An 11944-nucleotide genomic window follows, 5' to 3' on the forward strand; every position below is an offset into this window, starting at 1 on the left:
TGTGTGTCTATTATCTGCATATGGCTTACTTAATTGATGGATGATGTCAGTCATACACACTAGTCTACGTTGTTAGGCCAGATAACATCCTCTTTCACGTCGACTCTGATTCACTGGAGAGTTAATGTTGTAGATTCCCCTTTTTTCTTGGAATCTGCTCCTCTTGAAAAAGGAACAACCATTTCTTCTTTGTTGAGAGGTTCCCTCTCCTGTTCTGTTTTTCATCTCAAGATGAGTCTCTGTCTTGGCAAACCTGAACACGCAACACTGTGGCCATGTGGGATGGGGGAATGACATCATTATGTAGCCGAGTTTGGTGTCAGGAAAACCAACCTCTCACTCAACGTCAACAAAAACAAAGGAGATGATCGTGGACTTCAGGAAACAGCAGAGGGAACACCCCCCTATCCACATCGAAGGGACAGCAGTGGAGAAGGTGGAAGGTTCCTGGGCGTACACATCACAGACAAACTGAAATGGTCCACTCACACAGACAGTGTGGTGAAGGCGGCGCAACAGCGCCTCTTCAACCTCAGGAGGCAGAAGAAATTTGGCTTGTCGCCCAAAACTCTGACAAACTTTTACAGGTGCACAATCAAGAGCATCCTGTCGGGCTGCATCACATCCTGGTACGGCAACTGCACCGCCCTCAACTGCAAGGCTCTCCAGAGGGTAGTGCGGTCTGCACAACGCATCACCGGGGGCAAACTACCTGCGCTTCAGGACACCTATAACACCAGATGTCACAGGAAGGCCAAAAAGCTTGTCAAGGAAAACAACCTGGGGTGACAGGTAGCCTAGTGGTTAGAGCGTTAGATGAGTAACCGAAAGGTCAAATCCCCGAGCGGACAAGGTAAAAATCTGTCGTTCTACCCTTGAACAAGGCAGTTAACCCACTGTTCCTAGGCTGAATTTGTTCTTAACTGACTTGCCTAGTTAAATAAAGGTTTAAACAAAAAAAAAGTTTTAAAAAATTAAAACGTGTACACACACACACACACACAGACACACACTGCAGTTAGGCTATTTAAGCTACACTGATGCCTTCACAATCCAGAAAGTGGCCTCCCCTTGACAGCCCTTTGGTCTGCCTACACACTACAGCCCAAAGATTTCCTGACTGGCTTCGACCAGAAGCCAAGTAAATCCAACCCCTGCCTTTTTGTTATCCGTCTACAAGCAGAAACCCCGATAAGACCCTTTCACACGATAAGAAACAGCAACAGTGGTGAGGATTTCTTTCCCAACACAATGTTCTCTTCCAGCAAGTAGCTTTCAAGATCACAAGCATCCCAAGGCTTTAGGCTTATTTTTCAAAGCTCGCAATATGACAAACCCAGTTGTATTCATGCACTGTGTCTATGCTTGCCCACATGCACTGTGTCTATGCTTGCCCACATGCACTGTGTCTATGCTTGCCCACATAATAATAATAATATAATAATATATCCCATTTAGCAGACGCTTTTGTCCAAAGTCAAGTCGGCTGGGGCCACTACTTTTACATATGGGTGGTCCCAGCGGGATGCACGTGTGCTCTACCGACTGAGCCACACATGCACTGTGTCTATGCTTGCCCACATGCACTGTGTCTATGCTTGCCCACATGCAGTGTCTATGCTTGCCCACTTCAACTCCGAAATGGAGAATGCTCAAATAGCACCTTCCCTCGGGGGCGAGACGCCAACTGTAGCCTTGATACTGGAAATATCCCTAGCTACTGGAACTGGGTTAAAAACTCACTCAGTAAACAATCCTCATAATGAATTAGCAACACGGCTCCTCGAAAACTAGTATCACGTTTTACAGCTACCCTAAAATTTTGCGCACTACCAAGTTCCCACAGACTGAATCAAAGACTGGTTCAAATGATGTTCTTAAAGATACTAGATAGAGGAAGGAGTTCAACTTCCTGTAAGAAGCACTAGAGAATATTGTTGTTGGGCAGCCCCCCCCCCCCCCGCAGTGACTCTTCTTATTAACACACTATGCAAAAGCTATTATCGTCTTCTCAGGAATTCAGCCTTCTTTGTGTTGATCTCACCAACCCCCATTGTCACACCTCTGAGAAGCAGAGGTTCTGTTGAGATTACATCATGTAGGACATGTCCTAAATTACATGTTTACTGGGCTCTCATTTTTGATGACTTATCTAGAGCCTTTGATAGAGTTCTAGCCCCAGAACCATTGACCGCTCTGTTTGGTACAGTTGATGGGAATAACCACGAAGGGAAAGCAGTCTCTCTTTGTACTCTATTAGCCAAAAGGCTCATATTGCAATTTTTGAAACTGGAGACTGTACCTACCTTTGAAATGTGGTTACGGGATTTAGGGAATGTAACACACATGGAAAAGATTCGATACAATACCTCCAATAGAAGTCCAATATGGCAGCCGATACTGGATAAATGGTCTAGTCCCGCTTCATAACTTGGTTGACGATCTGCTGCTACTCTGTGCTGTACTCCACTCAATATTTATTTTTGGCTTAACTACACTGCTTGTAATGACTATATGCTGTCTTCTTATACATGTACCACCTAATAGGATTCTTATTTTGTGTATGTGTGAGTTAAATTTTGTTTTGTCCTCTAAATTGGCCATCCCATTCAACAGTACAATGAATGTCATTGTTAGTATTGCTGTCTTTTTTATTTGATTTTTTATTGTAAAATAATAAACATATTATTTACAAAAAGAGATTACATCATGTAGGTGTTATATCTGATTGGAAGTTAACGTTACAGTAATTCTATTGGTAAACAACTCAGATTTGGAATCCAAACAATGTTATACACGGTCTTAGATTCATTGTCTCTTTCTCTTTTTTGTTCCTGACCTGCTGTGGTGAGATTCTCTCTCTCTCTCCCTCTCCGATCATGCTTAGAAGTGCCTCGTAATGCTTTGAAACTTAAGCTTCATATAATGTAAGTCATTAAATACACTTAGAATTCCATTCTCATGACCATTCCTTGATTTTAGACAGCTAAAAGCATAATACTTGCATGTGGTCTACATAGCACCTTGCATATTGCTAAATCATCTTTACGGAGTCAGATGTACATATAATAGACTCTTTGCATGCGAGGTATACAATATAGCGCATGCTTACATATCAAATATTACCACATTACATTCTCCAAATGGAGAAGGAGTAAGGAAATACAATATCAACACCAGGTGAAGTGACACAAGGTCCGGTAACTAGTGTTACACTGCAAGCCACGCAAATGCTCCATCTTTTCTCCGTTGCAAAGGGTGTTCAAGTGGGGCCACACTGAAGTATCCCACTACTTACTGCCAGGTGCACTAGCAGTTCCGCATCCAAATCGGGTAGACATATGCTACCAACGTGAGAGAGTCCGGGAACTGCGTCAGCCCTCACTACCAAACAGAGCGGATCATTGTACCATGCCTCCTTCTCATGTTCAGAGGTTACAGCATGCTATTGGGATAATCTCTCATGTGATGAAAAAAACATGTTTGAGCGCCCTAGGGTAATCAAATGCCCTGAGCATAATCTAGACTACCATTGAGTTAGTTCTGGGTCACACTGACCAGGATGTGGCTCAGCCCGAGGTTTTCTTGGATTCACTGGTTGCATCCCAAATGGTACCCTATTCCCCGATTGATTTTTTCCCACCTTTATTTAACCAGGTAGGCCAGGTGAGAACAAGTTCTCATTTACAACAGCGACCTGGCCAAGATAAAGCAAAGCAGTGCGACAAAAACAACAGAGTTACACAAACAAGTAGAAAAGAAAAATAGAAAAATCTATGTACAGTGTGTGCAAATGAAGAGTAAATCAAATCAAATCGTAGGGGGGGGTAGGCAATAAATAGGCCACAGAGGCAAAATAATTACAATTTAGAGTGATAGATGTGGAGATGATGTGCGAGTATAGATACTGGGGTGCAAAAGAGCAAGAGGGTAAGTAATAACATGGGGATGAGGTAGTAGGGTGTGCCATTTACAGATTGGCTGTGTACAGGTACAGTGATCGGTAAGCTACCCTGACAGCTGATGCTTACAGTTTTAGAGGGAGATATAAGACTCTAGCTTCAGAGACTTTAGCAATTTGTTCCAGTCGTTGGCAGCAGAGAACTGGAAGGAAAGGCGGCCAAAGGAAGTGTTGACTTTGGGGATGGACAGTGCAATATACCTTCTGGAGCGTGTGCTACGGGTGGGTGTTGCTACAGTGACCAGTGAGCTGAGATAAGGCGGGGCTTTACCTAGCAAAGACTTATAGATGACCTGGGGCCAGTGGGTTTGGCAACGGATATGTAGTGAGGGCCAGCCAACAAGAGAATACAGGTCGCAGTGGTGGGTACTATATGGGGCTTTGGTAACAAAAAAGGATGGCACTGTGATAGACTACATCCAGTTTGCTGAGTAGAGTGTTGGTGGCTATTTTGTAAATGACATCGCCGAAGTCAAGGATCGGTAGGATAGTCAGTTTTACGAGGCTACATTTGGCGGCATGAGTGAAGGAGGCTTTGTTGCGAAATAGGAAGCCGATTCTAGATTTAATTTTGGATTGGAGATGCTTAATATGAGTCTGGAAGGAGAGTTTACAGTCTAACCAGACACCTAGGTATTTGTAGTAGTCCACATATTCTAGGTCAGAACCGTCCAGAGTAGTGATGCTAGTCGGGCGGGAGGGTGTGGGCAGAAATCGGATGAAGAGCATGCACTTAGTTTTAATAGTATTTAAAAGCAGTTGGAGGCCACGTTTGGAGTGTTGTATGGTGTTGAAGCACGTTTGGAGGTTTGTTAGTACAGTGTCCAAAGAAGGACCAGATGTATACAGAATAGTGTCGTCTGCGTAGAGGTGGATCAGATAATCACCAGCAGCAAGAGCGACACCATTGATATACACAGGGAAGAGTGTCGGCCCGAGAATTGAACCCTGTGGCACCCCCATAGAGACTCCCAGAGGTCTGGACAACAGGCCCTCCAACTTGACACACTGAACTCGATCTGAGAAGTAGTTGGTGAACCATGCGAGGCAGTCATTTTAGAAACCAAGGCTATTTAGTCTGCCAATAAGAATGCAGTGATTGACAGAGTCAAAAACCTTGGCCAGGTCGATGAAGACGGCTGCACAGTATTGTCTTTTATCAATGGCGGTTATGATATCGTTTAGGACCTTGAGCGTGACTGAGGTGCACCCATGACCAGCTCGGAAACCAGATTGCACAGCGGAGAAGATGCGGTGGGATTCGAAATGGTCGGTGATCTGTTTATGGACTTGGCTTTTGAAGATTTTAGGAAGGCAGGGCAGGATGGATATAGATCTATAACAGTTTGGGTCTAGAGCGTCTCCACCTTTGAAGAGGGGGATGACCGCGGCAGCTTTCCAATCTTTGGGGATCTCAGACGATACGAAGGAGGTTGAATAGGCTAGTAATAGGTGTTGCAGCAATTTCGGCGGATAATTTTTGAAAGATACTAACGCAGAACGCCACAGGATGTGTTTGTGCTGGTCAAGGCAGTCAAGTCTGGGGTGAACCAAGGGCAGACCCTGAGCATTAAGGTAGTATTAAAGCCATGTCTCAGTAACCGCTGGAACAGGAGTTGACTTTATGTGCTAGATAACATTTACCTCATGTAAAAGGAAAGTCAAAGTTTCCTCCAATACTTTAAAGTACCATTACTCTCACTCATCCTTGTTCCTGGCATTGATGATTCACTGCACAGCGATGAAATAGTAAAAAGGCTACTTTTTCCACGTCGACCTCTAATACAAAAATGACTTATTCCAGACCTCCATCAACATCACTCTTCTTCTAGTTCTGCTTCACCCAACTGTTGGGGAAATAAAGAGTAGAGGGAGGCCTTGTTATGGATAATGGCCTGCCTGATTGTGCTGTGAGCTGGCTTGGACTGGTCAAGGACTTTGCACTACACAAAATTTGCAAGCCAGTTGAGTGTAATTGCTTTGCTACAACTATGTAGCTAATGAAGTTCTAACAATATTGCTCTTGGAAGTTGGAACCAGTCCATTTTGTGAAACATGTGCCATCTGCTGTAGCCTGTTAAGTTGACACATTGTGAACTAGCTGAAGACTGATATTAGCACACAGCCTAGATAAGTGAAGAGGCAGCTAACGTCGAGAGTAGAGTTTTACAGGCAATTCAAACACTCTGCAGAGAGACATTTCAAACCTGGAGCTTGGATATTATTTTTGGCCATGCAGGTTCACTTTAGGATACGGTAGAAACACATGACTGCAGTACTACAGATATTAAATGTATTCCCAGATTTCATTTTCACAGTTTAAAGGGATAATTTGAGATTTTGGCAATCTACTTCCCCAGAGTCTGATGAAATCACTGATACAATTTGTTTGTCTCTGTGTCCAGTATGAAGGAAGTTAGACGTAGTGTCGCGAACTATTGCTAACTAGCATTAGCACAATGACTGGAAGTCTATGTTTTTTTTCCACTAGTTAGCAATTGTGCTAGTGCTGGTTAGCAACTTCCTTCAAACCAAACACTGAGACATAAAAATTGTATACACTAGTTAACTTGACTCTGGGGAAGTACATAAAGGGCCCCATTGCCAAAATCCCAAAGTATCCTTCTGAGAGTCATATCATTATTTATGTTTAAAAACACTATGGTTGACCAAGTTCAACCCCAATCATTACACAATTATTCTAGCCTGCACTCATTGGTCTGGTTGCCAATGCATGTCATTCAACAACTAGTCAGTCTACATCCAAAGAATCATTCTATTTGTAGTTTAGACTGCTATTTTGATTTGCTTTTAATAGCAGTGTGAGAACTGAAGCAAAACTGCATTTGAGAGTCAAATGATGTTACCAGCGACATTTTGCAGGCAGATGAAAATATTATGTCTGAAGGATGTTACTATTCTCTCAGTTAGACCTGTGCAGGTGAGGAAATAATAAGCATTGAGAACTGAGAGGGAATTTCTGGTATCTCTAGCACAGGTGCAGAAGCTCTATGGTTGCATTTTTTTCACTTAGCCTTTTGACCAATCAGATCAGCTCTGAAAAATATATTATGTCAAATACCAATTAGTGGGAAAAAAATATCAGAACTGGGCTGCCTGTATAAATACAGCCATAGTGATGGAAATTAAGTCTCCGATACAGAGCTGGTTAAGATTGACACTGACTGAACAGACAACGTAGTTAGTATAGGTTATTGCTTCCTTAATGCTGGTCCGGAGGACAAACTGTGTGTTTGTCTCTCCTTTGTATTGACATGGTTGTGGCCTCAAACAAAAAAACATGTTAAACATTGTATGTCTAAATTAGGTCAGCGGTGGTCGGTGCCATTTAAGATGAGGGAGATATTCCATTCCATACTCCTCTCACCTTTTCCCTTTGCTTGTGGACTTCAATGCACAACACATCAGCTGTATGAGACCAGGCGAAAAAACCTTTACAAGCCAAACCATATCATAACCTCTACACACAGCCTACATCGTTGTCACCATATTAGCTAAAGTAACGTCACAGTCAACATAGCTAATAGAACTAACACGTTAGCAAAACAGCTACAATCATGAAGTAACGTTACAGAGTACAGTCAGTAAGCAGTTAAGTAAATAGTTTAGCAATAAATTAGTAAAACCAAAAGTTTACCTTGACTTGGCTATGACTATCTGTTGGATAGTCATAGCCAGCTAGCTAACATAGTATCCCTGTTTGCGCTGGATGTTTAAGTAGGTTAAATTAGCTAGCTGCATTTTTTAGCTAAGTAAGTGAAAGTGAGAAAAAAATACAAAATGCCTTTCTCTAGCTTTCCTTCATTTTTTAAGAAATTAATTTGTTCAAAACTGTTCAACTATTGTCTTTCTCGCTCTTTGAATCAACTACTCACCACGTCATGCACTGCAGTGCTTGATAACTGTAGCTTATGCTTTCATTCTCCGATCCTTTGATTGGGTGGACAACATGATAGGTTGGAGGACGTCCTCCGTAAGTTGTCATAATTACTGTGTAAGTGTATGGAAGCGGGTGAGAACCATGAGCCGCCTATGTTTTGTATTGAAGTCAATGTACACAGAGGAGGACGGAAGCTAGCTGTCCTCCAGCTACACCATGGTGCTATCCTACAGAGTGCTATTAATCAATTATTTGGTGACGTGAATATATTTAGTATAGTTTTATCTAAGAAGGTTAACTTTAATGTTTTACTATTTTTATGAAATTCACTGAAGGAGGATAGTCCTCCACTTCCTCCTCTGAGGAGCCTCCAGTGGTTTAGGTGTGGCCAAAGAAATTGTAGACCTAAAAACTGAAGGTGTTCATTACACAAAACGGTTTAAGTCCCATCTTGCCTAGACCTCTTGGGCTTGCAAGCCAACACCCTCTGACATAGAGAATAATGGTTGTATCTTCTTCATCGCCACAGTTTCAGGTTGTTACAGTTGAGCAAAAACAGGTACACCACACCTTATCATGGCCATCAAAAAACTCACCTCACAATAAAACAACAGAAACGCATAGGCAGAATGCATTATATTTTATATGTATTGTGTGTGTAGTTCAACAATTACACTGGGCATGTATGAGCACGTTTTACATAGAAGAAAAATAACATTAATGCTTATTGCAAATAGGCCTACATGTTGCTCACAAAGACCGTCTAACTACAGTATGTAAACAAATGTACCACGAATGAAAATCGAAGCCGAGTGATTATTCAAGAGATATAATGTTAAAGTTTGAAACATAACTAATACAATGTTGCAAAAAATATTAGCAAAAGCGCAAACACTCATCTCTGTCGTAGCCTACCAAGCGGCAATGGGCTATTGTATTGTACTGCCGTGGACAAAGCCAAAGATAGAAAACCGCATGGACAAACACAACAATACTATTCTACTTTCTCGGCGCCGAATCCACGAGCCTTATTCTAACCGTTGTATTTTCTAATCTTCAAAATAAAAATCTGAATCTGCTCGTAATGTTGTCATTAACCAAAACCAACAAATGCCAGTCATCACCAACTGCACCTCCCGTCAAGCAAAGCAACCATAACTTTGCGCTCAGTTCGTCAGCGTTTCGTTGTGTTCTTACCTTGGTGGTTTCTCCAGTTGAATCGGATTAGCAGGTCAGGAATTTGCAAAAGGAGTCTTCGATATTCACTTTCGAGGTCTAAAAGTTGACTTTTAAAAACCAATGTGCTTGGTTATCTCTTAACGACGTCTCTTTTTTTCGCAGGCCCTTCAACTCGCTGGGTTGCTCGTCTCCTCCTCTACCTCCAGCTCAACCAACTGCCTTGAAATGTGACGTCACGCCTGCCAAAAGGAAAGGGTAGGGAGCACAGAGCACAACACAATTATTGTACACATATTACATCACATTTGCATTGTCTTGTATGCCTATCCCTCTCAGCAGAGCAATTCATGACTGTTTGTGACTGATTATCACACTTCACACAAAGGATTATTGTCACATGAATAATGACTATTTTCCTCCAGATGTGAGGGAGTAATGATACATAATGCCATCCACACAAACATCATGGACGCTACTGCTCAGTGCTCTAACTCCCGCTCTCCCTCAGCAGTGACCTGCTCTGTGAGGCTCCTCTGAGTGCTGGCGTGTTTGTCAATGCCAGCCTGCCGTTGCTGTGGCCCGCCTGATGAGAGATGCAGTTAGACGTGTTGACTTGTGCTCAGCTTCCTCCCTCGCCACAGCATCAGCCACAGAGCTGACTGGATATTGGATAAATAGACAGGCAGGACCTTCAATATCATGTGAAGGACACCATCATGTTTTCTCCCTGGATGTGTCCCAAATGGCACTCTATTCCCTACATAGTGCACTACTTTTGACCAGAGGGCCCACAGGGCTTAGGGAATAGGGGGCCATTTGGGATGCACAGCTCCTCTCTCTGACAGGTCAGGCCCTGCTGTGAAAGAGCTGGTGGTGTGAAACAGTAGCTACGCTGTCACAGTATCAGTCAATATTATAATATGGTTACATGGGTCTTTGGAATGAGTCATTTTATTGTATTGGCTGAGGGACGATTCTGTACTCTTCCCGGATTTAAAGGAATGGACTGGTGTAAGAGAAGTATGGTGGGAACTTACATGCTAGATCTAGCTTACGCCAATCCAATGTTGTTTTTTTAAATCCATGAGGGGGAGAGAAGGGTATGTAAATAGGGAATTGTAATTCAGCCATTTGTTCATCCATAACATACAGCCAATATGAATAATTCATGTTTCTCGTATGACTCATAGATTAAAATGTAAGTGTCAAGAAGGTCACTGCCTCACACACACCCACCAGAGCCAAATCCTTTTGTTATAAATCATGGCATTTCAAATGGCAGAGCACTACACTGTTGAAATATTTTCAAGTAAAGGGTATGTAAGTAGGATTGGCCTAAGCATAGGCTAAAGAGTTTCCACCATATTTCTTACACCAGCCCATTTCTTTTAAATTGAAACAATCTCAGAAATCCCAAGGATAGTATCTGTAGGTTAGAATAGAGAGAAGTCTATACACCCATTTATTCCCTGTACTGTGTACAGTAAGTAGGCCTGTGTTTTTCCTTGAACATCTGCCTCCCCTGCTGCTCAAACATAAAAACTACAAGCAGTTAACAAGAAGAAGAAAAACGGTATTCACTTCATCCTGGTTTAATCTTGAGGCATCCACAAAAATGCATAAACATGTTTATAAAAAAGGGAGTGAAAGACTTAAAAGAATAAAGGATTTATTTAAATACATTGTGCAAATAGTAGTGGTTAGGGTCCTTTTACGTGACTCTGCAAAACCAGACCTCACCAGTGAAGCATATCGTTCATAATGTGTCTTTGTGTTGTGTGGAAGCACATACAAATGCAGCAGGGTCCACTTTTACTGATGGGAGATGACAAAATGAAGGGGATGTGTCATCGCTGTCAGGAGGACGGAGTCAATTGCAATCTGCTCTCTGTAGTTGGTGCTTCGATTACCTCCCCAGACATAAATTCCTCCTGGTGAATTGAGGTGAATAGGGAAATAGATTAGTCATCATGAACGAAATAGTTATAATATCAGAGAAAGATAAATCTATTCAATGACAAGTAGCTAGTCTCGCGAGGCCTCCTAATTCCCGTTTGATCAGAACGTGAGAAGCCGAGACTATCGAAACACCAATATCAAAACGGAGAACAAACCTTGTCGTAGATTACTTTAACAATGAGCGAGCAGCTCGGACACGTCGCCACCTCTTCACCATTTTCCAAATCCTCCTGCAAGTAGAGAGATTAAATACAACAACCATCACAGGCGAGTTGGCACAACGTGACTCGCAGGGGATCTTCTCACGGTGTACTTACTTTGGTTATGGCAAATCTGTCGCCACATGGGCAGGGAAAATAGTATGTCTCTTCATCCTCGTCATATTCAAAGTCCTCGATCTCAACTTCGTCGTGAAAGACCGACATTATGAGCGTAAATTATTTTATTCGTACCCAGCTAACGAGTTGGAGACATTACTCTGTTTCGCGAAAGTGTGACGTGCCATATCTGCGCAGTCGCAGATCATCGCGTCATCAAAAGTAAGACTAAACATGACCACCAGGGGTACCATAGAGTTCTCTATGGTTATCTTTGGTTATGCTCTGACAGTGCATTCGGGACGTATTCAGACCCCTTGACCCCCCCACACACACACACAGTTTGTTACGTTACAACCTTATTTTATTCCCGCTCAGCCCAGTCAAAACTGTTCGCTGTTCTGGCCCCCCAATGGTGGAACAAACTCCCTCACGACGCCAGGACAGCGGAGTCAATCACCACCTTCCGGAGACACCTGAAACCCCACCTCTTCAAGGAATACCTAGGATAGGATAAAGTAATCCTTCTCACCCCCCCCTTAAATGATTTAGATGCACTATTGTAAAGTGGCTGTTCCACTGGATGTCAGAAGGTGAATTCACCAATTTGTAAGTCGCTCTGGATAA

The 11944-nt window shown here is 42.6% G+C and overlaps 2 protein-coding genes across 2 annotated transcripts in view; both read right to left on the reverse strand.

The window, feature by feature from the left end:
• The window catches only part of LOC135543510 (cytoplasmic protein NCK2-like), a 55052-nt gene extending 45903 nt beyond the window's left edge, over positions 1-9149 (reverse strand). Inside the window, exon 1 of the mRNA XM_064970826.1 lies at positions 9060-9149. The gene's annotated coding sequence lies outside the window, so the exon portion shown is untranslated. The remainder of the gene's footprint in view (positions 1-9059) is intronic.
• A 1468-nt stretch (positions 9150-10617) lies between these two features.
• Positions 10618-11515, reverse strand: LOC135543511 (diphthamide biosynthesis protein 3-like). The gene is made up of 3 exons (XM_064970830.1): positions 11318-11515; positions 11156-11230; positions 10618-10972 (listed from the first exon to the last, which is right to left on the reverse strand). The coding sequence occupies exons 1-3, from the start codon at positions 11423-11425 to the stop codon at positions 10898-10900; spliced, it is 258 nt and encodes an 85-aa protein (XP_064826902.1). The 5' UTR covers positions 11426-11515; the 3' UTR covers positions 10618-10897.
• Positions 11516-11944: the final 429 nt, after the last annotated feature.

The sequence above is a fragment of the Oncorhynchus masou genome, chromosome 7 (genome assembly GCF_036934945.1).
Source record: "Oncorhynchus masou masou isolate Uvic2021 chromosome 7, UVic_Omas_1.1, whole genome shotgun sequence".
Taxonomy (NCBI): domain Eukaryota; kingdom Metazoa; phylum Chordata; class Actinopteri; order Salmoniformes; family Salmonidae; genus Oncorhynchus; species Oncorhynchus masou.